General features: G+C 37.8%; 1 protein-coding gene across 6 annotated transcripts in view; it reads left to right on the forward strand.

The window, feature by feature from the left end:
• The first annotated feature begins 1,582 nt into the window (after positions 1–1,582).
• Positions 1,583–27,936, forward strand: part of EBF2 (EBF transcription factor 2) — a 144,162-nt gene continuing 117,808 nt past the window's right edge. For all 6 annotated transcript variants that reach the window (XM_089658737.1, XM_089658740.1, XM_089658738.1 and 3 more), the window contains exons 1-6: positions 1,583–1,858; positions 6,408–6,564; positions 10,007–10,070; positions 13,763–13,818; positions 14,916–14,989; positions 22,701–22,769. In XM_089658737.1, the coding sequence (XP_089514863.1) occupies positions 1,725–1,858; positions 6,408–6,564; positions 10,007–10,070; positions 13,763–13,818; positions 14,916–14,989; positions 22,701–22,769 (554 nt within the window). In that variant the 5' untranslated portion in view covers positions 1,583–1,724. The remainder of the gene's footprint in view (positions 1,859–6,407; positions 6,565–10,006; positions 10,071–13,762; positions 13,819–14,915; positions 14,990–22,700; positions 22,770–27,936) is intronic.

Here is a 27,936-nt window from a genome sequence, read left to right on the forward strand (position 1 = left end):
TAGGCCTATAGTACTAGACATGACTCCTATAGTACCCCATGCTTGTATAGATCTATAGTAGCAGACAGGATACCTATAGTAGATTAATCTTGCATAGATCTATAGTAGTAGACATGGCACCTATAGTAGATCATCCCTGTATAGATTTATAGTAGTAGACATGACTCCTATTGCACCCCATGCCTATATATATCTATAGTAGTAGACATGAGTCCTATAGTAGATGATTCCTGTATAGATCTATAGTAGTAGACACGACTCCTACAATAGATGATCCCTGTATAGATCTATAGTAGTAGACATGACTCCTATAGTAGATTATCCCTGTATAGATCTATAGTAGTATGCATGACTCCTATAGTACCCCATGCCTGTATAGATCTACAGTAGTAGACATGAATCCTATAGTAGATGATTCCTGTATAGATCTATAGTAGTAGACATGACTCCTATAGTACTTGATGACTTTATAGATCTATAGTAGTAGGCATAACTCCTATAGTACCCCATGCCTGTATAGATCTATAGTAGTAGACATGACTCCTATAGTGGACGATCCCTGTATAGATCTATAGTAGTAGACATGACTCCTATAGTACCCCATGCCTGTATAGATCTACAGTAGTAGACATGACTCCTATAGTAGATGATCCCTGTATAGATCTATAGTAGTAGACATGACTCCTATAGTACCCCATGCCTGTATAGATCTATAGTAGTAGACATGACTCCTATAGTAGATGATCCCTGTATAGATCTATAGTAGTAGACATGACTCCTATAGTAGATGATCCCTGTATAGATCTATAGTAGTAGACATGACTCCTATAGTACCCCATGCCTGTATAGATCTATAGTAGCAGACATGACTCCTATAGTACCCCATGACTGTATAGATCTATAGTAGCAGACATGACTCCTATAGTAGATGACCCCTGTATAGATCTATAGTAGTAGACATGACTCCTATAGTAGATGACCCCTGTATAGATCTATAGTAGTAGACATGACTCCTATAGTAGATGATCCCTGTATAGATCTATAGTAGTAGACATGACACCTATAGCACCCCATGACTGTATAGATCTATAGTAGTAGACATGACTCCTATAGCACCCCATGCCTGTATAGATCTATAGTAGTAGACATGACACCTATAGCACCCCATGACTGTATAGATCTATAGTAGCAGACATGACTCCTATAATAGATGACCCCTGTATAGATCTATAGTAGTAGACATGACACCTATAGCATCCCATGACTGTATAGATCTATAGTAGCAGACATGACTCCTATAGCACCCCATGACTGTATAGATCTATAGTAGCAGACATGACTCCTATAGCACCCCATGACTGTATAGGGTATGTGGGTAGTACGTGTCCCCCCCTGACTGGTATCATCCTCATCTCTCCAGCTGCTCTCCGCTGTGTAAGTGATGCGAGTGGTGCTGAGACAGCTGGGAGAGGGTTAATTGCTCCGCCAGTGGGAAGTGTCCGGTGCAGGCAGGCGTCCAATGAGAGGAGAGATGTCGGGGAAGCCCCTCCCCTCCGGGGGACTCATTCATGCTGTGGGTTGATGCTGTCTCAGTGCATACAGAGGGTTAGAAGATCCAGGGTCACCCTAGTGCTGCTGCTGGTGTGGAGCAGGTGACAAGGGGGGGCAGGAGGCTGTATGTGGAGGACACTGGGACCTCCCCAACATCTGTGTGCCAGCTCTCCATGTTTGGGCTGCAGGACACTTTAGGAAGAGGAGGACCTGTCCTGAGAGACAAAGCCCTGGCAGCTGGCATGGATCCTGTCCGGTCCTGGGTGAGGAATGTCGGAGTTGTGGATGCCAAGGTGGCCGCTCAGAGGTAGGAGCACGGGGGAGCGCCGGGGGAGGGCAACGCAACTTTCTTACTCCGGGCAAGGGAAGGATGCTCAGGGTGGGAGTGAGGGCTTTCCCCGGGAATGGAGGGTGTAGCCTGGCATGGTACACAAAGGGCACTCCACAGCTGAACCCTGCGATGTGTCCCTGCTGCGACTTGTAGTTGTCATTGCTGGACTGCAGTTTCTGTATAGATTACAGAGGAACACATGTGCACCCAATGCACACATCAGTGCAATTACCAGGGACACTGCAACCCCTATCCCGACACACACACAACGATCGCCACCAACTTTATTCTAATCATCAGATCCAGTGTCAGGACTGGCCGACAAATATCGACACTCTCCAGTCTTATCACAGAACTGTCTAATCTAGGACAAGTCATCTCTATTAGGAATGTCGTATCTGTTCTGTATGGTGTAGATTAGAGGAGCGCAATCTGTATGGTATCTATTAGAGGAGTATGATCTCTATGATAGATATGATCTATGGCATGGTCTGTACGATCTCTATTAGAGATCTATGATCTGTATTAGAGGAGTAGGATCTATAATAGGGGAGTATGGTCTCTATTAGAGGAGTTTGATCTATAATATGGGAGTATGGTCCAGGGGCGGACTGACAACTCATGGGGCCCCCGGGCAATAGGGGATCATGGGGCCCCTGTGTCCTTGCCCAAACTCAAAAAAGCCTAAAAAAAAGGTACCAGGGGCATCTCATGGGGCCCCCTACTGACCCCGGGCCCTCGGGCAGTGCCCGAGTTTCCAAATGGTCAGTCCGCCCCATACTATGGTCTCTATTAGAGGTGTATGATCTAAAAGATATATACGGTCTATATATGGTCTATGGTAAGGTCTATACGACCTTTATTAGAGATCTATGATCTTTATTAGAGGAGAATGATCTATATGATCTATATTAGAGGCGTATGAACTATAAGAGGGGAGTATGGTCTATATTAGAGGAGTAGGATCTATAAGATCTATATTTGAAGAATATGATCTGTATTGGATGAATTTGATCTATATTAGAAGAGTATTAGCTAATTATCTATATGATCTACATTAGATGTGTGCGATCTATGTTACAGGAGTACAATCTATAAGATCTATATTAGAGGAGTGTGATTTATAAAATCTATATTAGAGAAGTGTGATCTATAAGATCTATATTAGAGAAGTGTGATCTATAAGATCTATATTAGAGGAGTGTGAGCAATAAGATCTGTATTAGAGGAGTGCAATCTATAAGATCTATATTTGAGAAGTGTGATCTATAAGATCTATATTAAAGGAGTGTGATCTATAAAATCTATATTAGAGAAGTGTGATCTATAAGATCTATATTAGAGGAGTGTGATCTATAAGATCTATATTGGAGAAGTGTGATCTGTAATATCTATATTAGAGGAGTGTGATCTATAAGATCTATATGGGAGAAGCGTGATCTGTAATATCTATATTAGAGGAGTGTGATCTATAAGATCTATATGGGAGAAGTGTGATCTGTAATATCTATATTAGAGGAGTGTGATCTATAAGATCTATATTGGAGAAGTGTGATCTGTAATATCTATATTAGAGGAGTGTGATCTATAAGATCTATATTAGAGGAGTGTAATCTATAAGATCTATATTAGAGGAGTGTGAGCTATAAGATCTATATTGGAGAAGTGTGATCTATAATATCTGTATTAGAGGAGTGTGATCTACAAGATCTATATTAGAGGAGTTTGATGTATAAAATCTTTTTTAGAGAAGTGTGACCTTCTCTAAAAGGAGTGTGATCGATAAGTTCTATAGTAAAGGTGAGGAGTGTAATCTATAAGATTTGTATTAGAGGAGTTTGAGGTATAAGATCTATATTAGGGGAGTGTGATCTTTAAGATCAGAGAAGCGTGATCTATACGATCTATATTAGAGCAATATGATCTATATATTAGAGAAGTACGATTTATATTACAGTTTCTGTCTAGAACTGTCAATGACATGAAAAGTTCGTTCTGTCTTCATACTTTACATCAGACAACACTGCGCACAGACAAGAGTTTATCCGCAAATGTCCCCTAACTTCATATTAGTCCAATTCTTTATGTAAAAATACAATAAAATCAATAGATGCGAGAGATTCGTTCCGACATTTATCTAATAAGCAACTGGACTTATGAGAAGTGTTTTAGAAAAAAATCTAAAACGAAAAAAGTTTAAAGTAATAAACAGGAAACAAAAACACGTTTTATTACCTACGTTGCAACTGCAGTATATATATATATATATATATATATATAATATATGTGTGTGTGTGTGTGTGTGTGTGTATGTTATATCTCCTCTACATATATATCTTCCTGTATAAATGTATCTATATCCCCCCCCCCCAAACACATAGTACATATTACACAAAGCAGTTCTTTTAGATAATCTGAAGTCCTACTCTCAGATTATTTTGTATGTACGGAAAGTAGTAACCCGGAGCTGTAATGTTTATACAAAGTATACCAGTCTCTACATGCAAGACACTTCGTTTTTAATAGCAGATTATTTTTTGTCATTAAAAGCCCGGAGTAATAAAAAAATGTCTTAAAATAATAATTTAGATAAAAGAAGTCGATGATAACAATGTGTCGGTAATTGGCGATAAGGAGGAGCGATAAGCGCACAACTTGTAGCAGTTATCAGTGCGCTATCTGTTCACATCACCGACTGGACTAATGTTCTAACATCGCGCCGTGTACCCATCATAGACCCTGTGCTACATGCACACTTTATATATTGTTATATATTTATATGGATGTACGTGTATATAAATATTTACATATTTTTTCATACAACACATAATCATTAACAGTTAATGTAAAGGAGGGAATGCTTAAAAGTTTGCCAAGCTTTAATAATACTATTATTTTGGCAGTTTCAGTAGTACTGGGTGTGGTTAAAGTAGCTGAATATATATATATATATATATATATATATATATATATACATATATATATATATATATATATTCCTGTTGGTGCATTCATTCTGTACCATTTTGCGAACAGATATATCTCCAGAAACCGTTTAAAAACCCTCTAAGACCATATTGAATTAAATCTATGTGCGAGGATAGAGTCTGAATGTAGGAAATTATTCTTCTATCACTTTAGTGAATGATCATAAATAAGAAGCGTGCTACTAAAGTTGATATGCTATGTTATAAAAATCCACTTTTATAGTCCTCATGAATGCAGTATGTGTACTTGTTCTGTAGTACATTGCACTCTGTAGGTACAAGTACTAGGGATCTGCTGTATGGCAGTGGACCGTCTGTAGAATAGGACCTCTCTCCATCCAGAACTGTATGATGATGTAAGGCAATCAGAGAATCCAGTCACCTTTTGCAATGTTGCAAAGATTGAACCCTATTATATGTTACCGACAGCAGTCAGCTACTTTTGTTTCTGTGTATGACACAATTCATGTGCTATCCTGGCAGTGTCGGTATCACTATTGATTTGCTATTTATATCATTACTCAGCTAAACCTTGCAGTGAGTGCCAGCGATCTAACACTGGCACAATCCTCAGAATAGTTCATGCATGGCAGGACATTGAATATGCATCAATGCTTTATATAGTGGTTTACAGTTCTTAAAAAAATAAAAATAAAACAAAATTACTCTTTTCATATAAAGTGTTGCAAAAAAAAAAAAAGATTATGGGAAGCTAGTGCAAGTTGTTTTTTAACTATTGTAAACTTAACATTGTCACTGTGCAGTGAGCTGGTGTAATATAGAGTTCCTGCCTATTATAAATTCCTGAATTATAGGACTGATTGCTCTTGCTCCTTGCAGTGTGTGGATTACCATGCCAGTTTTTATCCAGAGTGTCTGCAGACACATTGTACGATTGTCCTGCAAGCTGAGATTTCAGTGAGCCATTGAATATTTGAGTGACAACAACACCAGTCTGGTCACCATAAGCACTTCTAGAGCCCATCTGGGCTACTTTGAAAAACTGTTAGCTCTTTCTATTTTTAAAACTAGACAGAACATCTGTATTTATTTCATATTATACTTGTCAAAATGTACTATTTTTGGAGGACTTTTCAAAAATAATTTTGTTTTGGAACAGTGTAGGAATTTGCAATTTCATATTATTGGGGTAGTAATTGGTCAGCTTGCATGTCACATAATTACATAACTTGCTAATGGCCTTGTTTTTGTGCAGTGTTTATCTATCTATCTATCTATCTATCTATCTATCTATCTATCTATCTATCTATCTATCTATCTATCTATCTATCTATCTGTCTGTCTGTCTGTCTGTCTGTCTGTCTGTCTGTCTGTCTGTCTGTCTATCTATCTATCTCCATATATATATATATATATATATATATATATATATATTTATTTATTTTTCATAAAAATGCCATTAATACAACTGTGCATTGTGGCCTGGCATCTGACCTGCAACAGGGCTTATATAAGTGGGATGGCAGCAGACAAGTCTGCGGTATATATCATTCAACCTTCTTCTGTGTCCCTTACAGTGGGGTGGCAGTGTCCCGGGCACACTTTGAGAAACAACCACCATCCAACCTGCGGAAATCAAACTTCTTCCACTTTGTGTTGGCATTGTATGACCGACAAGGACAGCCCATAGAGATAGAGCGGACTGCGTTTGTGGACTTTGTTGAGAAGGACAAGGTAAGTTCTGGACATTTATTATTTGGGATGTACAGTGTACAATGTTCTGACAACCAGTGCCAATCAGTACATGGGCTTCCACTGATAAATCCTAATTACATTAGATCAAGCAGCATATGTAGTATGTACTTATCTTATATACAACGGTATACTGTCACAATATACAGTATATTGGTATATATGGTACACAGTAATGTCATGTGGTATAAAGAGCATGTATTTCTATTACTTTATAGTTGTATGTTTAACAAGTATGTACATTATATACAATGTTATGAGGATGCGTTTATATAATCATGTGTACATAGTAGACAGTAAACATCATATATCATAGAGTTGCTGTATTGTACAGAGAATGAGAATATCTGTTATACCTATTGTGTGTTGTACCGAGAGTTAAGTGGTGTATGATAAGATTCATATTTTTTTTATTAATTAAATTACTTTAGATTCTAGGCAAGATTCTAGTTCATGAATTGTACAATTCTCTGCAGATTGGGCAAGAACATTGGGCATTGCCCATGAAAATATGCAGGCACAACTGAAAATTTGCAGTCTACTGATTTGCTTTTTGTGAATTTTTTTAAGGTTAACTATATATTGAGTATTATATGTGGTATATAGAGAGAATATACCTTAGATAACATACAGCATTATAAATAGTGTACAACTGGATGATGAGTTAAAATTGTATGTTGAGTTGCATATGGTGTACATAGCAGGTATATGCTTTAGAATATTGATAGTGTTAGATGTGGTATACAGTCATATGATGCTTTACGCTGTATACTGTGCTATCTAGATTGTGCATAGCAGGAATTTACAATATGCAGTGCACTTGCACAGTGAGTTGATGTTACATACAATTTTTATTTGGTGCAGTCAGAGTTTTGATTATGTATGTTGTTGTGTGATGTACAAAGGATGAGTTTGTTATATCATTTACTGTTTTATCTGTCATTAAATGAGTGTTGGTTTACATCACTATAAACAATGTTGTATATAGAAACTTTAGGTTACAATCCTGTGGCAGTGGTAGTGTGACTTTACTTGTATATTGCAGTGTTTTGGTTTTCTTGGGTTATAAACATGCTAGATGTAAAAATGTGAATTTTACACATGTGTATAGGTATGATGCGTATGTATGTGTCCAGTTCTACAGCACTGTGCCTTGACTCCACTGCGTACAGAGTGTCCACACTGTTCCTGCTGAATTATGTCTTTTACTTGCCCCCCCCCCCCCCACCACACACACATATGTGGGCTCTTTTTTAAATTTGAAGTATTTCTTCATTAACAGTAATGAAAATATTATCTTTAAAGTGACCTATTCAATTGGAACAGTCATTGTACAGGGATACAGGCAATAGTTAAGCAATAACCCAATGTTACCATGGATGTATGGATTGACTATACATGGTCAAACTAATGTGCCCAATTCTAACATCATTTGTCAGGAGGTTAATAGCCAGCAGGGCTTCCCATGGGAACTCTAATGATCACTTCTGATCAAATATAGAGAAATGAGAATGAATATGTCATAGCGCATGCACCGCATTCTGCCCATGCCCCATCAATGGTTGGCCTTAAAAAAACTGTCCCTGTATCTTAGTTTCCAAAAAATTGTCCTGAAATGGGAGAATCCTTCTGAAACGGTTGATGAACTTTGCAAAGTTTGACTTGGTGATTTCATTGTAGCATAATATCATTGAAATATTATAATGGCCCCAATAAGCAGGCATAAGGAGTGGAAATCTAGTGGAAATAGGTATTATTTCACTTTGAAAAATGTGCACCCTTTGAATAATGTATTTATAGTGTACATGGTCACATTGAACCAACATCTAATTCTCCAGGCCTTATACCTCTCACTAAGCAGTGCCTCATTCAATCTATACAGTAATGCTGGGACTTGTAGTACTACAAGTGTTGGCAGGCCATAGTTATCGCCATACACTCAATTCTTTCCTCTATTAAGTGAAGATGTCTCACAGCCCTGGCTTCCTGTGACAGCTCCTTATACATCTGCCTATTATTGACCCTCATTTCTGTAGTGTCTTTTGTCCAGTGTCCAGTCTGATGGGATACATAAGCATATTGATTGTGAGTATGGTGTCCAGTATTCATTACCAAATAATGACTGGGTGGAAGGCACTAATTTGGTAGGAACTATTGATTACCATGTCCTCATTTCAAAGCAGGGATTAAAAATGATTAATGAGATAATTTTGCCAGTAACTGAGCACCAAGTGCTGTTTTATCATAAAATGGTATGTTCAACTGATTGACCGTGAAACATTGACTGGGGGAAATACTAGATTTATTACATTTGTGATCCTTTTAACTAGCGTGACTATAAAACAGTGTTTTATTTATACAATTTTATACTCTTATCTAACTAAACATTTACATGTATGTATATGGAGTAGATCTGTCTAAATATCCATATCTATATGCATATACACAGTGTATATATATATATATATATATATATATATATATATATATATATATATGTATACACACACACACATATATATATATATATATATATATATATGTATACACACACACACATATATATATATATATATATACATACTATATAAATATATTTTTTTGTAAATATTTATATAAATATATATATATATATATATATATATACACATATGCTGTATATATACATTTTTTGGGGTACATTTCTTAAAATAGGTTATTTTCCCTTCTATCAGCTACAATCCCACTTTAGGGAAAAATGGTCAGTAAGATTTAGGTATATTTGGGTATAAAAATATATATAAGTAGAGAAATATCATTTTATGTCATTTTAAGGATCTAATGCTTGTATGGATAAAAATGGAAGGCTTTTATATATTTATTATGCTTCATTTGTAACATAGGCTGAAAAAAACCCTGAAAATATAGTATAATTAGCCAACATAATTTTTTGTACACAAAATTAGCCTGGACTGTACAGTATATAATTTTAAGAATAAAATTTGTTTTTAGCTCAAAGCATTTTTTCTGTATAACTGTGTACAGTAATGGCATTCGTATTGTGTTTGAGTACCGTCCATGATACTTTTTTAATTTGCACTAAAACCCAAATTTTTGAGGACAACCTTTCGCGGTGTACCCCTTTCTTCAAGGTCTAAGCAGTACTGTGTTTTACCTTGAAGAATGGGGTACACCCTGAAAGGTTGTCCTGAAAATTTGGATGTTAGTACAAATTAAAAAAGTATCATGGACAGTGCTAGACTGTTTTTGTAGCACATCTACAATCACCTCAAGCATAGAACTGCTACCTAAGACAGTTGTCATCCTACAAATGATGCTTGTACAGTATATTAGATCTTTGAAGAGAGATATGGTTTGAGTTGATCACCATGAACAAATGATATAAATTCCATACATTCACTATAACATGACTTTTATCTCTAAGGAACTGAGCACTGAGAAGACCAATAATGGCACACACTACCGACTGCAGCTCCTCTACAGTAATGGTAAGCCCATTCAGATATACTGGATATTTGGATACTGTTTCGTGAATGGACCCTTGTGTATATGTGACAATAAGTAGTATTAACACGGATTTGATATTATATACCCCATGTGGCAGACTGAAAAGTATTAATTTCTTGATGTTGCAATGATGAAAAAAGCTGGTCGTCTTGTAGTGTGCAGAGTAGAGAGAGGTGCAATAGCAACAAATGAATGGCTGGCTGCATTAGAACTATAAGGCTCAGCATGCACTATACAGATCGAGACTTGTAGTGTAGCAACAGCTAGTTTTCTGAGACACAGAGTCAAGCTACATAGCTGAGTTATTAATTATGCTTGTATATGCCATTATACCTATGTATATAACAACTTTATTTTATCAGTGTCTTACATAAGAAGTGCCTGTTCTTCCACTACAACAGCCTATCAGATTCAATTTCTGGTATAGGTTTGAATCTGATTGGCTACTACGAATTGTTTTCATATTTTATAATACACTCAAGCATTGTGTTGTCTTTGGAAGTGGTCCTGGCGATTTTTCTTACCTGTCCTCTGCTATGTAAACTTGCACACATGTATAAAGTTTGTAGTATAAAATGGTTATATCTGGTTTGGAGCTGTATTCAACCAGGTACTTTATTCTGTACTAAATGAGGTTCATTTACTAAAAGCAAATGAGCATTTTAATATGCATGGAATTTTTTTTCTTAGCTTAGTGAAAATTCACTTTGCAAAGAATATCCAATCATGTGCAAGGTAAACATAAAGAGTATTTTTGCTTGCACATGATTGCGTGATGCAAGCCAGTAGAGCTGAGGGGCGGACTGACCATTTGGAAACTCGGGCACTGCCCAAGGGCCCTGGGTCAGTAGGGGGCCCCATGAGATGCCCCTGGAACATTTTTCATAGGCTTTTTTTAGTTTGGGAAAGGACACAGGGGCCCCATGATCCCCTATTTCCCGGGGGCCCCATGAGTTGTCAGTCCGCCCCTGGTAGAGCTCCTCTTCATTTAATAAACTGAAGGAAAGTGAACTCCTATTTGCCTTTGGTAAACCAACCCCGATCTCTCAACTGAAACCACACTCCCTATCTCACTGACTTTATGAATAAATGCATAATTAAATGCATATATAACAGCAGAGAAATTGCAAATGTGAGCTGATATTCAGTTATTTATTTTCTTTTATGTCTCTTATATAGAGGTCTGGGCCTAGGGTGGCAACTTACTTTCTACCCCAAAGAGAATATGCTGAACATTTTTTTCAATATGAATACAGAACTTTTCAGCCACAAACATCTTTGGTCAATAGGAGAGGACCAATAAAAGTTCTTTTTGGTCAATTGGGGAGGTACAATAAAAGTGTTTGTAGGGGTGGCACAACCAAAATCTGTCCATGATTTTTTAAGGGTTGCTTTCTTCTACATAATTTACCTAAAGGAAATTTTTTACTGGGCAGCTTCTTATGGATTTTGTTGAACAAAGATGGAAACGTAAAGAGAAATAAAAAATGGAGAAGATAATTGTAGGAAACACACTGGTCTGGAACAGCCTGTTGTGCCACCTGCAGATAATTGGAATAGGCAAGCAGTGAGGTATGTTAGGTGGATCCCTTTTTTTCGGTGTTGAGATTTTGCCCAAGTACAGGTACCAGGAGCTTTTGGTGCCAATGCTTTAAGCACACACAAGGTAACCTATCAATAGATTTAAGGTGGTGTTATGGTTAAGGTTAATGTTCAGATCGGCATTAAAGCATAAAGGTTAAGACTAAGGGTTAGGTTTATTATTAGGTTTATAATTTAGCAGGTTAGGTGTCTCGTTTTTAGGGTTTAGGGATAAGGGTAAATGCTAAGGGTTAGGTTAATGGTTAAGATTAGGGCAAGGTTATGAGTCAGGTGTTAGGGTCGGATTAAGTGTTCAGGTCTACATTTTAGAGTTAGGTTAAGGGTCAAGAGTTAGGGGTGGTTGAGTGTTACATTTAGAGGTTAAGTTATTATTATTATACAGGATTTATATAGCGCCAACAGTTTGCTCAGCACTTTACAATATAACGGGAGACAATACAGCAACAATACAGTTCAATACAAGAGGGTTAGGAAGGCCCTGCTCCTTGGAGCTTACAATCTAAGAGTTAAGTGAAGTTATAGAGCTTAGATGAGGGGAAGGTTAAGTATTAGGGCCAACCTAAGGTTAGGAGCAAGGGCATGCAAGGAGGTATTTTCTTTCTGTTTTTGGTTCTAAAATACTAGTGAAAGCCAAGATAATGAAAGTAGGTGTACTTCATAGATACTGAACAATGAAGTACTAGTTTTTATTTTCAGCAAAATATGTAAATTTGCCAGCTGTGTAGCAAATCATACAACAATGAGAGAAATAACATATAGACAAGCAAAACATTACTACAGATGTTAGAGTCAGATTGAAAAAAGTTTGCTGTTGTCAGGTGCTGTCTCTGGTGAATAGGTGTGTATGTACATACTCAATAGAAAACGTCTCGCTCAGTTAAAAGCAGTGCAGCAGGCATTGGCTATTCAAACCCATTATTTAAAAAACAAAAGTATTTCATTTTTGTTAGTTAACCATTGCATTCTACAAATTTATTTGATCAATTCAAGAATATCATTTCATAGTCACTGCAAAGGTTTATTTTGTATTAGTTCACAAATTTGTTTTTTTTGTAATTTTTATTTTACAAATGCTTTCAACATATTCTGAATATGCAAGAGAAGACAGGCTGAAAATTTCAAAATGAAATGCTAAATTGTTAGTTGTTTTCATCTTTTTTTTTATAAACGTCTGCATGAAATCTGCTTTATTTAAATTATCTGTTCAGTATTATTAATGTACCTTTAAAAATACTTCTATGTATAATTTGCAATGATATTGTTCCTAGGTCAGCCATATTTGTTCACTTTGCAATTTGAAAATCCTCTACTCTTTTAGTAAATAAACTCAAATTGGAGAGAGAAAAAAGAGATTAATTGCAGTGAGTCACCGAGAGATCCCTTAACTAATCTACAAATCATAAGTGCAATTAAATTCAAAATATTTTTGTAGTGAAGCTTCTTACCTGGAGATCCTGCCAGTGATAGCCCTTCCTGTGTTAAGTGTTGTATACAGTTTCGCATGTTTACAAACAATGCAATAAAAACAATATAATAGTATAACATAATGTTTGTGTGTAAATATATATATATAAAATATTCACTTACAGCATAGCAGGATAATGTAGGCTAAATGCCAGAGAATGTCCTCTGAGTATGGCTGTGTTCACCTATACAGGCATCTATGCATGGCAGCAGAGATGCCAGAGTAGCCAGATCTCAGCTTTGATAAATAGGCTTTTCTCACATTGTGTGAGTTTCCTCCAGGCATTCTAGTTTTCTCCCACAACCCAAAACATACTGGTAGGTCATCCAAATAAGCATATTAATGCATTAGAATCTTTAGTGCTCCTCGGGGGCAGGTCCTAGGTGAACTGATTTGACAGTGTTATATAAATTGATGAAATAAGTAAACATTACTTCATAATCCATCTTAGATTGTAAACTCTAACGAGCAGGGCCCTCTGATTCCTCTTGTACCAAATTGTATTGTAACTGTAATGTCTACCTTTATTTTGCAAAGTGCTGCACAAACTGTTATGGCTATATAAATCCTGTATAATAATATTAATCAATGTTTTTCTCATTTCAGGTGTCCGGACTGAACAAGATCTCTTTGTCAGGCTTATTGACTCTGTGACAAAACAAGTGAGTTTTACCCATGAATACATATTATAATTCATTGTAATGTTGTTCGAAGCTCCTGAAAAGATCTAAAGCTTACCTGTGAAAGGCAGTTAAACTTTTGTCTGAAGAGACACTGTATAACTCTTCCTACTGCACTGGCTGTACATTACAGCTATATACTGTAAGTTCATTCATGTTCCTCTGTTCAGATGTGTGCATATAGTTCAGTTTTATGGGATTACAAGGTACACCCAAGAACAGACGTGTAATCTCAAAGCATGTTCTATTTCCTGTAGATACAAAAGGCTTACTTTGGCAACATTTTCCAAGATGCATTAAACCCCAGATTATTGGCTAATTTAAAGTTGAACTAAAGTCAGCAATACTTTATTTCCATTTGTTACATGCCTATTAGGTCCTTCACTGGCATCTTCTCCCCGGCTTCTTCTATCTAGTTGCTGGTCTTTGGTTGTCTTGATTGGTCTTGGATGGATAACGTAATTCCCACACATGTGCAGGAATAGTCATTCTGGCACACAGATACCATGCCAAGAATCTAAATTGAGCTGCACATATGCAGTCCAGTATACATTTAAAAACAGAATGCTGGTAGGGAAGTAAGTACATTTTATTGCAGAAGAGACATTGCAATGTACAATAAAGAGCCTGCCTGCTCAAAATTGTAAATGTAAAATTTAGTTCCTTTACATTATTAAAGATGCAAGCTTTCAGGATAACTTAGATCCCTTATAGATTTTTATAGATGTGTGTAGATTTGTATAAAGCCTGAAGAAAGGATCTAAGTTATCCTGAAAGATTGCATCTTTAATAACTTAAGTTAGTCAACAATTGTTATCACTTAAGCTCCAAAAATCTGTAAAAATCAGTAGCTAACATGGTCCAATACAATACTCAACTACTGTTAGACCCTAGATTAGACACTTTAGATCAGTGTCATAGCTTGTACAAAGGGCTTTGAAACAAAGCAAAAGAAGCAAAAGAGGGGGGTGGGTGTCATGAAAGGTCTGTTTTTCTGTAACTTTACTTTTTTTTTGCAAAGCTGTAGAGGGTATAATTTGATGCGATGAGTCATGGTGAATTGATCTTTTTTCTTACAGCCAATAGCATATGAAGGACAGAATAAGAACCCAGAAATGTGTAGGGTCCTACTCACACATGAGGTCATGTGCAGGTAAGAATGGATCCCAGTGAATTTCTGCTACATTTTAGTGCCCATAAGATCTTACAAGTAGAAATGTCATAGAAGTGGAATAGTTTTTGTTGGCCATAGAAACCACTAAGGCCCTCTTGCTCATTTTCCTATATTATGTTGAAACCACAAAAAGGAGGCCCTGACTGTTTGCTATGAGTAGCTATGCCCGCTCTTACTTTGGCCACTTATTAGGAGTTGAAAACTAATGTTACTTGCTCCATCTTCAGTAAATTCACTACCAATACAGAAATTAAATATTATTCTGGTATGTATACTTTTAGTTTAACTGCCCATTTCTTGAGGTGTTTAGTTTTATACTTTCAGTTGGTGAGTTACTCAGAGTGGTAGCCATACAAATTTTGTAGTGAGTTAAGATGACATATTTTTGAATATGCTGGATGAGCCATATGGGCTGCTTTAAGTTGTGTGAAGGTGACACAGCCACTGTACATATACTAATGCCTTGGTTTTACTGTGATGTTTCCTGCAGACAATTAAAGTGAAATATGGGCATTGCCATTGCTGGACTTATCTTTATACTTGTTTCTGGGCATTGACTCAGGAAGCATTAAAGTCATTGCATCAGCATGAAAGCCAGGCAACTAGCATTTTCAGAAGGAATAGTCAGCAATGAAAGCCTACATGAATCTCTGATGACAGACTTCCTGTAATGATGTGTTTATTAGATTATTAAAAAGCTGGGGGTATGTCTTTGTTATTGATAGTATACGGTGTAGGTTGATCTGCGGCAGACTCTATCAGACTATACACAGTATACATATATATATATAATCAGTATATATAGATCGGTTTTCTATTACTGTAATTGGGAGGGGGGGCTAATCAATAGCTCAACATGTCAAACCTGTCTTTGCTTATGATCCCCTATCAAGTCACCAATTATTTGAATGTACAGTATCTCACATTTTTGTAAATATTTTATTATATCTTTTCATGTGACTACACTGAAGAAATGACATTTTGCTACAATGTAACGTAGTGAGTGTACAGCTTGTATAACAGTGTAAATTTGCTGTCCCCTTAAAATATCTCAACACACAGCCATTAATGTCTAAACCACTGGCAACAAAAGTGAATACACCCATGTGACTCGTTAGTGTTACAAGGTCTCAGGTGTGAATGGGGAGCAGGTGTGTTAAATTTGGTGTTATTGTTCTCACTCTCTCATACTGGTCACTGGAAGGTCAACATGGCACCTTATGGCAAAGAACTCTCTGAGGATCTGAAAAAAAAAGAATTATTGCTCTTCATAAAGATGGCCTAGGCCAGGGCTTGAAAAAGCCACTCGCCCGCTCGCCAAATGCGAGGAGAAATTCCTCTGTGGCGAGCGGCGAGCAGCGAGCACAGATGAAGCATGGAGCGACTGCACCTGCGCTCCAAGCCTCTTTGTGAAGCCGAGTTCCGGTTTACAACTTCCAGTTTCCGGCTTCTGCAGCACCGCCACTGAGGGGACTGGTGCAGGAGAGGTCCGCTCTCCTCCGCTGAGAGGAGACACCCTCTCCACCACCGCGGGGGACTCGGAGGGACTAGGAGTAAGTACTGTATACAACATGTCATATCACTATAATGGAGTACAGGGGAGCTGGGATATACATTACTGTATACATGTCATATCACTATAATGGAGTACAGGGGAGCTGGGATATACATTACTGTATACATGTCATATCACTATAATGGAGTACAGGGGAGCTGGGATATACATTACTGTATACATGTCATATCACTATAATGGAGTACAGGGGAGCTGGGATATACATTACTGTATACATGTCATATCACTATAATGGAGTACAGGGGAGCTGGGATATACATTACTGTATACATGTCATATCACTATAATGGAGTACAGGGGAGTTGGGATATACATTACTGTGTACAGTTTTATATTTTGGACTCTTTATTCTAAAGAAATATGTAATTTCATAAGCTTTAAGGGGGCGTGGTTGGGGCAGGGTTGGGGGCTGGCCGGGGGCTGGGTTTGGGGCGGGCTGGGGGTGGGGTTGGGGGCGGATCTGGGCAAGGTTGGGTGTGGAAACTGGTAGAGAGTAAGTTTTGTGACCGGCTAGTACTGTAGGTCTGGACTCGAAATTTTAACTCCTGGCCTAGGCTATAAGAAGATTGCCAAGACCCTGAAACTGAGCTGCAGCACAGTGGCCAAGACCATACAGCGGTTTAACAGGACAGGTTCCACTCAGAACAGGCCTCACCATGGTCGACCAAAGAAGTTGAGTGCACGTGCTCAGCATCATATCCAGAGGTTGTCTTTGAGAAATAGATGTATGAATGCTGCCAGCATTGCTGCAGAGGTTGAAGGGGTGGGGGTGTCAGCCTGTCAGTGCTCAGACCATACGCTGCACACTGCATCAAATTGGTCTGCATGGCTGTCGTCCCAGAAGGAAGCCTCTTCTAAAGATGATGCATAGGAAAGCCCACCAACAGGTTGCTAAAGACAAACAGACTAAGGACATGGATTACTGGAACAAATATAAACTTATTTGGTACAGATGGTGTCAAGCGTGTGTGGTGGCAACCAGGTGAGGAGTACAAAGACAAGTGTGTCTTGCCTACAGTCAAGCGTGGTGGTGGGAGTGGCATGTTCTGGGGCTGCATGAGTGCTGCCGGCACTGGGGAACCACAGTTCATTGAGGGAACCATGAATGCCAACATGTACTGTGAAGCAGAGCATGATCCCCTCCCTTCAGAGACTGGGCCGCAGGGCAGTATTCCAACATGATAACGACCCCAAACACACTTCTAAGATGACCACTGTCTTGCTAAAGAAGTTGAGGGTAAAGGTTATGGACTGGCCAAGCATGTCTCCAGACCGAACGCTATTGAGCATCTGTAGGGCATCCTCAAATGCAAGGTGGAGGAGCGCAAGGTCTCTAACATCTTTCAGCTCTGTGATGTTGTCATGGAAGTGGAAGAGGACTCCAGTGGCAACCTGCGAAGCTTTGGGGAACTCCATGCCCAAATGGATTAAGGCAGTGCTGGAAAATAATGGTGGCCACACAAAATATTGACACTTTGGGCCCAATTTGGACATTTTCACTTAGGGGTGTACTCACTTTTGTTGCCAGTGGTTTAGACATTAATGGCTGTGTGTTGAGTTATTTTGAGGAGACAGCTAATTTACACTGTTATACAAGCTGTACACTCACTACTTTACATTGTAGCAAAGTATCCTTTCTGCAGTGTTGTCACATGAAAAGATATAATAAAATATTTACAAAAATGTGAGATACTGTACATTCAAATAATTGGTGACTTGATAGGGGATCATAAGCAAAGACAGGTTTGACATGTTGAGCTTTTGATTACCCCCCCCCCCCCAATTACAGTAATAGAAAAGTGATCTATATATACTGATTTTATATATATATATATATATATATATATATATATATATATATATATATGAGATTAGTCTGATAGAGTCTGCAAATTTACAGTTACACAAGCTGTACACTCACTACTTTACATTGTAGCAAAGTATCATTTCTTCAGTGTTGTCACATGAAAAGATATAATAAAATATTTACAAAAATGTGAGCGGTGTACTCACTTCCGTGAGATACTGTACATAATAATAATTTGTATACCCTATAGCTGCCCTAAACATTTATACATCTGCTTTTTATTTTCAATACTCCTTGGAAACAAGATGGTCATATTTCCTTTTCCTAACAGGTATCTGTTAACTGTTACCCTTCTAGATAGATAAACTTCAAGGCTGGAGTTAATAACATCTCTATTTATATATCCTGTAGCCATTTAGTTCAGCCTTGACTCCTTACTGATTCAGTCCAGGAACAAAAGGCTAATTAGTAACTGCACCCAATTAGTGACTTGTGCCTCATCTTAGATCAGATAATTGTCATAGCTTTCATTAGAAACTTTACAAACTCTAATGTCACACCACAAAAAGGCTCTGCCACTGGAGACTGAATAAAGTGGAGCCACTAACTCTTTCTACTTGAAGCGGAAGTAGGGACAATGAAAGACAGGAGGAGGTATAATAGCAGACCTGGGAAGATATCATTGGATTTTAATGTAAAATGTCAGTTTAGGATAGCCAGTTTAGAACATTTGTATCAGAAGATAAATGTTGAGAGGTCGTTTAGTGTAGGACCTATGGCAACAGGATCACTTGGGAGGCACTAACTGTTCTATTGATGAATCTGTTCAAGAGTTGGGTCTCAGGTTTTACAATAACAGTGGCTGGTCAGCTAACTTCTACTTCTTAAAGTCAGCTGAGTAACAAAAAAGTATGGCTGATCCTCCAGCAAGTGGTAGGAACAATACCATACCAACCCTGACCCTGTGACTCTTTCACCCTTCTTTTAGCTACAAGAATCCTACAGTTAGGTGGACCTTGTAAACTATGCATACAGTTGGAGCTGTTTTTCTTGTATTTTAAGAATAAGCTAAAGGGAAAAAACCATCAATAACCAGCATTTTGTATCATATAATCTGTAACATAAGCCGGACATCTTATGTCAAACTGTTATTGCAGAAAAAGTGCCAGTTATGCCAATGAGCCTTTCATTAGGAAGGTGCTTCTGGTTCCAAATTAGTAAGCAAATGTCTAAAGAGTGTGCCAATGTCAGAATCTCTGCACTTGCATAGCCAGCTTTGGACAATAAAATTGCCCTTTGACTACAAAACAATTAAAACAGCACCTGGTGCTTGCAGCAGGTAGCAACTGAGAAGACGTGGTGGACCCTGTGGCACATTTGTATCTTGTGCAGTACGTTGTGTCTGTTCTGTTACAATGTAAAAGGACATTTTAATGTGTGGCAGACTGATGGGAGGCAGTGTAAAGACTACAGCTGCTTAATAAGAGAGACACTGACAGGCTGCAATGCTCACAGCTGGGACTCAGCACTGGGCTAGGCCGGCTGCTGGTCACCCTGTCCTCCTCAGACAGATGGTGGGAATTTATACACTTTTGTTATGCAATCAGCAGGAACAGAATGCAGCACAAAGGCTGACGGCAGACCTGCCCTGGTGCACAGTGTGTATGCAGAGCAATGTGTGGGTGAAGAGCTCAGTGTCTGGACAGTGTTTTCAGGTCAACTCAATGGCATGACCTGTTCTGTTGTTGTGACATTGGTATATATCTAAAACATTTTACTGTCCAGGGCCACTGTGCCACTCCATTGACCTTTCTTCCTTACGTACAATAACGTCTCCAAATGCCAGATTATCTTATGGTATCATGGACCACCAGCTGTAGCCTATAAAGAAATTCTCATTTACTCGATTAATCATCCCATCCAAAAAGCATATTGACTGAACCAATGGACTGAGCAAGCTCTCTGGCTTCATATATTTATTGGATTGTCCAACTGAAAAATCTCAGAGAAATCTCTGACTTGGTTCATGTCCACTTGGAAGTTCAGATGTTCCTGCCCACCTTTGTGCGTTCTAGCACATCCTATAGTATTTTCTATAATAGTGAATCCAAAATCCAAAATGGAGAGTGGGATGGCCACAGCAGGTGTGTAGAGTTAGCTGCCCAAGTGCACAATCTCACAAATGGATTCCCTGAGGGATGGAAAAGGTGGGGGTACAGAAATGGTCCACATTGTAAACTTGGTGCAGAGTTATTACTTTAAAGTCAAGTGTAAATACAAGTGAGCGCTCTTTATGCCTGGAGAAAAAAAAGGTTTAACCTCTGCATACAAAAAGGCTATGAAAATGTAGAATACATTTCTACGGGTGTTAGTTTCAGTCAACTTTGTAGATTGCTTCAGTAAAAGCTCCTTGAGTTTCTAAATGCACAAACTATAACTGGATAGTTACAAGAAATAATACTCGAGATTGCTAATCCAGAAAGCATCCAATTGCTTTAGGGGGTCAGGAAGTATTATTTCCCATTATAGCAAACTGGATCACTCTATAGGGTTTTTGCCTTCCTTTAGAGATCATTGAAGGAACCCTAGGCTTCTATGGAACCCTAATTGTGAAAGGCTGATCTACTGTATATAAATGAAATGTGAAATCAGTGTCAACAGCTGTAAACAAAATAAAAAAAAACAATTTCATGAACTGGAACCCAATACATTCCTATAGTATTTGGCTATTGCTTGGGATGCAAACAAATAATCTTTTATTATACCTGGCACCAGATCTGCCTCCTGTGAATATGGGCATATTAAAGTGTTCAGAGGTGAGCATCGTCTGTAACTGCCAATTTTGTACTATGACTGTTTTGGGATTCAGCGTGCTCTGGATGCTTTATAGCTTTGTGAATTATACTTACTTATTATGCCCTACTGGGGTTAATAAGCTATATAGGTCATGATTCCCTTAATATCTGTCACATTCATTTTAATTTTTATTATTTTGCATCTTAAATCTCATTAAGTCTCAGGCAATGGGAGGTTATAACAACATGGAGGAAACTTTCAGAGTCATATAAATGCTGGCTAAAAAGTCATATTGCTAAGAGCTGAAATATGGGGTTGCCATTGCTGAATTCATGTAAGATGCAAGCTGGTCCAGGTGAGTGATTCAATAGGTTGAGAAGCCTCTATCAGGAATCGATTGCTAGAGCCTTTCACTTTTATATCCAGGGCCAAGTGACAGTGTCTGTGAAACGCCTTCCTCATCTCTCTAATGATCCCCTGCTGCTTCTTCCTCTATTGCAACCTCAACAAAAATACCTGGTGTCTAAGCCAGGAAGGAGCATTGACATACCCTCCTTGTCAGGTAACATTTGTCCTATCAATTGATCCTAAGTCAACAATTGATTATGGGAGGTGATTACACACTTTCCTATACCTAGAAAAACCCAGTAATTTGCATTTGCTGTGATACAGGAAGTGGTCAGAAATCGCTGGAGAGACTGTCCAGGAAACAAAGGGGTGGGATGGCTTTACAAAGGCACTGTCATTTTATCCTGATAATGTCTCTTTAAATACCAGGTAGCAATGGAAGATCCCATGCTCTGTCCTCATTCTGTCTTGAATACACAACAGCTCACTAACTAAAGTAACCTGGCACATCTTCATATATTAGAACTCTATGGGGGTTTACCACCTTCTTCTGAGGCTGTTGGCCCTTAGAAGAAGGGGGTAGACCTCCAAAGAAAGTCCAAGGATTTTAAAAGAAGGAAGTAGACCTCCAAAGAGAATCCAAGGAGCTTAAAAGAAGAAGGTAGACCTCCAAAGAAAGTCCAAATACTTTAAAAGAAGGGCATAGACCTCCAAAGAGATCCCAAGGACCTTCAAAGAAGAAGGTAGACCTCCAAAGAGAATCCTTGGATCTTAGAAGAAGGAGGTACTGCAGATCTCAAAAGAGAGTCCAAAGTCTTTAGAAGGAGGTAGACCCTTGAAAGCTTGTCCTTAAAATCTGTAAAAAAAAATAATACAAACAGTACAGCTGTGTTATTGCAAGTTTATTAGTATGGTTACAATTATCTTAGAACTCTTTGGAGACACTAAAAAAATGTATTTAATTGTTTTTGCCTTCCTAAACTGTTTGGTGGTACAAGATTCCTGCACATCATTTTGTATGTTTTCTGTTATTATACTATTTTATGAAAATTGTAAAAGCTACAGTATACTTTTATGGAAACTAATAAGCATTTTTGATCTTCTCTAGTACTAGTCTCTCTTGGAATCCTTTAGTTACAAATTTGTTTGATATCTTTCCACAGTCGCTGTTGTGAGAAAAAAAGCTGCGGTAATCGTAATGAGACCCCATCTGACCCCGTCATCATTGACAGGTAGGAAACCAAAGAGCACATTGCCATTTATCAATACCTATCCAGTGCCTGACTGAATAGAGGAGCAGTCTTTGTGGGAGTTGTAATGCAGAGCCTTCTATATAAGATTTTAAATAAAAAAGTGAAGATGTGGTCTATAGCAGACAATGATATTCCAGCAATCTACCTTTTTTCTAAAGTTGAACTCCAGAATAAGTTAATTCTTTTTAAATACAAGACTGATGTGTATTTTTACTTAAATCTAGGCGTCCTTTATACATTTCCTACAGAAATGTTCCGTAATGCAGTGTGAAATGTTGCTTCTGTACAGAAGCTTCCTGTGTTAGGACCAGTAACTGTTGCTCTCTCACTTTGCGCATAGTTACTAGTCTTGTCTCTGCCCCTCCCATTGTTTCCTGCAGGCAGCCTGTAGTGGGTGGGGCTTGTTGGGTCCCGCCCACAGCTCTGCTCTCTGCACAGGCTATGCGCAGCACAGTGATGATGTCACCACTACTTTTATATGATAATATCTGGATTTGCAAAGGCATCTGGTGCACACAAAGTGGGTTTACATCCTCTGTGTCTGCTGAGCAATATATTTAAATGAAAGCTTTTGTCTCTGGAGAGCAACTTTAAGTGTTTGTTCACAGTTTTGAGACGGTGTGGTTACTGTGTTACATGTTTGTCTTGTAGTGACTGCACCAACTGCCTGGTTTGAAGCATGCTCTGGTTGGTGATAACCTGTCATAAGCACATATTCATGATGCAGACCACATCACATTTAGACACAATTAGATCTCATTTTTTTGGTGTAGTCTGTATTAAAGTGTTACTAAACCCACAACAGTAAAATCAGTCTGAATGTACAGTAAAGCATGCTTGTTATACTTACTGTGGAACCTAAGGGGTTAATCCTCTGCATTGTGTAAAAAGGCCGTTTGATCCTGTCTTCTCTGCTCCCCCTCTTGTTCAAATGTCCACGTCTTATCTGCTGATAAGACAGAATGAACTGTAGCCATTCTGCACATGCTCAGTTTAGTGTCTATTGCTAGAGAGGTTTTTTTTTTCTTGGGAGAGTGCATGTAATCAGCTTAAGGCCAATCAGCACTGTCCAAACAGGGGGTCAGAGGTTTTGCATCCTCCAAGAGCAGAAAGAAAATTCCTCCTACAAACTTTAACATGTGCTCGGCTGAACACTGATAGAAGACTGCTCTAACTGCTGATGAGAAAAGGTATTTAGCAGTTTATATTTACTAAAATAATTGCACTTCCATATTCTGTGTACTGTGGGAGACCAGACATAGTGAATGTAGGGTCCTGGGTTTAGTAACAATTTAAGGACCTCATAATTATTATGCACTCCTCATGTAAGGATTAAGAAATTGTTAATGTCTTACAGTACAGAAGTGTAAATATATGTGTACCCAAAAATATTTAATTTTAATATTACCCTGATATTTAACATACCTTAATATATAAAATGCTTACAGGACCCTTAGACCTCAGAGAAAAAAGGTGACATTACTTACAATACAGAACGTTTGTAAATTTGTACATAGTAGTCTCGTAATTCTGGATATTTCTTTCCAGTTGAACAAAAGGAACTGTAAATTGCAGAGAGGGACTAGTTGAGTCACTTCACTCCATTAAAGCGTACCTAGACCCAAGAGCAAACATTTTGTGTATTGCAGCTGACCCGTTCTTAGACATGGTGCCTGCATTAGTTTCCTTTTATAAGCTTTTTCCCCTTTATCTTCACCTGGTGATTTTGCCAGGAAGGCTCTTCCTATTCCAGGGTGACAACAGTCACAGCACTGTATCTATGGAGGAGCAGTGTTGTTATCCTAGGCTGGTCTTCTGATCTGGACTAAAGAACTCATCACCCTCTCCTTATCCCTATAATATGGGAGGGAGGTGTATTGTAGTTCACAGAAGATGCCTAGGAAAGCTGATAACAATGTTTGAGATTTCAGGTTAGTACACAGGAAGCTAGAAGGACACAGGGTTTCTAACAGAATCAACAGGAATGTCCCTATATCTGTAGAAAATTGACTTAGCTGGGCAAAAAGGAAACAAATGCAGCTAGCATGTTTAAGAACTGGTAAGCTGCAATATTTGTTCTTGGTTTTAGACATACTTTAACATGTGTGTGAAATGGAGATCCAGCTCTTAAACAGCAGTTTTTTTTTTTTTTTGCAACAAAACAGTCAAGGTTAGCGTGGTAAACGCATGAAAAGGGTAAATATGAAGTATTTCTGTAAAATATTTAGAGTAAATTAAAATATAGATATTTTCTTAAAATGTTACTCCTGAATTTTATAAGCAAATATCTATAATCCCGCAAAACATTACATAAAAATCTCTTCTATTTTAAAATATTTATTTATTAATTATACAGGCTTTCCTGCAATTTGTTAAATGTATATGATTTATTTACTGCAAAAAAGTACAGGAAATTCACTGCAGTATTACCAAATGGGTTTGTGATTGAGTGTTTTTTACACTGATGGCTATTACATGGTGTATTTTCCAAGCAGAAAAAATCTGCCTCCTCAGCCTTGATAAATATTCTGTGCTTTTCTCTTTTCCTGGGAGACCTTTCCCTGTCCACAGTTTGCTGTAGATTCCTGTGGCCATCTGCTTCCCTCATTTACACACACCATTGCTGAAGCCCAAGTGCCCACCACAATCAAGTTGACCTGTGCAATGCCCCAGCACACAGACCAGACCATGGATATATATACATGTGCAACATACAAAAACACATTAAAGATTAACTAGTCTGGTTACAGTGAGGGGGCCAAGAAAACAAAAATCCATCTAGAAGCATTCTGAAGTATAGTATGCATTCTAAAAACAAATATATAAGTAAATCATGACTAATCCAGCTCACCGGTATTAAAACGTATGGGCATTTATAGGGGTTAAAAAAGGGACACATTAAGACTCAAATATAATGATGACATGATGGGCCAGAAATTAAATATATATAAATCTATTGGAAATGAAAGCGGTATTAATCCCAAAACCAAAAATGTAATATATTGCAGCTTTCCAATCATTAAATGTGGTGGCTGCATTACTTTTAATTTTTTTAGGCTTTTCCCCCCTCTGTGTTCACCTAGTGATCTGACCAGTAATACACCTCCTATATTAGGCCTCTTGCACACAGTACTGATGTGTGAGCATCTGCTTTTTTTAACGTAATTTAAAGCGCATTTTGTGCATATTTGTGTGTATTTATGTGCATATTTGCGCACATTTGCAACCACAATATATTCTTAGCGAAAATTAATTAATATTTACGCTCATACGCACGTACTCATGCGCATTTGCACACAGGCGGCGTAAATTACTGACCAAAAATGCAGATTTTCCTCTGCATAGAAACCAATCAGCTTTCACGTTTTATTGTCAAAGCTTAAATGAACAAGCTGAAGTTAGAAGCTGATTGGCTACCTTGTGCAGCTGCACCAGATTTTACAGTCTCCAGTTTTAGTAAATCAACCCAGTATGTCCAAACAAGAACAGTTTTTTTTCTGTCTGTCAAACATTTCGATGGTTCATTGAAAAAACGTTGGACAGAAGAAACTCCTCTTGTTTGGACACATATTCTTGCTGAAGACCCGTGATCGCCACTTACTACTTTTTACACACACACGCACTATATATATATATATATATATATATATATATATATATATATATGTATATATATATAATATATGGCATATAGATATGATATATATATATATATATATATATATATAGATATATATAATGTGTATATATATATATATATATTATGTGCATGTATATATATATATGTATATATATATATATATATATATATATATATATGTATATACACATATATATATATAATGTGTATATATATATATACATGCACATAATATATATATACATACACATTATATATATATATATATATACATGTGTGTGTGTATATATATATATATATATATATATGTATAGTTACATAGTCTGGCTGAAAAAAGACATCCAGTTTAACCATAAAAAAGACAAAAAAACAAGTTATAATCCTACACCCACAGTTGATCCAGAGGAAGGCAAAATAAAATAGCAAAGCATGATCCAATTTCCCTGCGGGGGAAAAAATTCCTTCCTGTTCCTCCAAGAGACAATCAACTTTCAACTTTACCTATAAATAATAAATAAATATAAATAAATGTTAGTATCCAGTTTTATATATATATATATATATATATATATATATATACAGAGCACAAACATATGCAAGCCTCAGATACAGTAGCTGAACTTGACTTAAAACAAGTTTCCAATTTATAAAACTGAACTTGCTAGCATATATAAATGCAATGATTGCAGTTTTTGTATATCCACCATACTCCAATGTGCTTGGTGTATAGATAAAATACTCCCCAGTTACTCGCCGCTCAGTCTCAGTAATTAGAGCCTGGGAATCGGATGTGAATTTTACCTTACTATAGGCTTCCAGTCTCCTGCGTGTTACCGCTCAAGGCTATTACTATGTAGTCTAGGCCCCCTCCCTCTTACTACGCTGGGCTCATACATTCCCCAGGCGGCTAGTGAATCTGTGCTAGGAAGTCTGCTTCATCTCTGCTAGGCATGCATGAAGTCGTGCCAAAGCTTTCCCAGCGTGCCTTGTGTGACTTGCCATCATTCTCGGGACTCTGACATTTTTCATCTACCTTTTCTTACAAGTGGTTTTATGTTGTGGGGTTCTGGTGTGTAAGAGAAAAGTCTTATACAATGTATGTGTAATAAAAGAATGTATGATATCTGCTGGATGCAGGAGCATGTAATATTGTGAGAATAGATCTTTGTGGAACCTGCTCGAAGTAGTAAAGTGATTCTAAATGCATTTTTTTTTATAACAAACATGTTATACTTACTTGCTCTGTGCAATGATTTTGCACAGTGCAGCCCTGATCCTCCTCTTCTGGGGTCCCCTGCCAGCGCTTCTGGCTCCTCCCCCCTGCTGAGTGCGCCATAGCTAACCGCTTGCTCTGGGGCACTCATGCGTGCTTAATTCCAAGCTGTGGTCTGTGTGCCCATTGACACACAGAGTGCGGCTTGGCCTTAGCCCCCCACTTTCTCCTAACTGGCTGTGATTGACAGCAGCAATGGCTCCTGCTGCTGCCTCTCTATCCAGTGATGAGAG

This window comes from Staurois parvus, unplaced genomic scaffold, assembly GCF_062004578.1.
Source record: "Staurois parvus isolate SC_StPar_1 unplaced genomic scaffold, SC_StPar_1.0 ptg001090l, whole genome shotgun sequence".
Lineage (NCBI taxonomy): Eukaryota > Metazoa > Chordata > Amphibia > Anura > Ranidae > Staurois > Staurois parvus.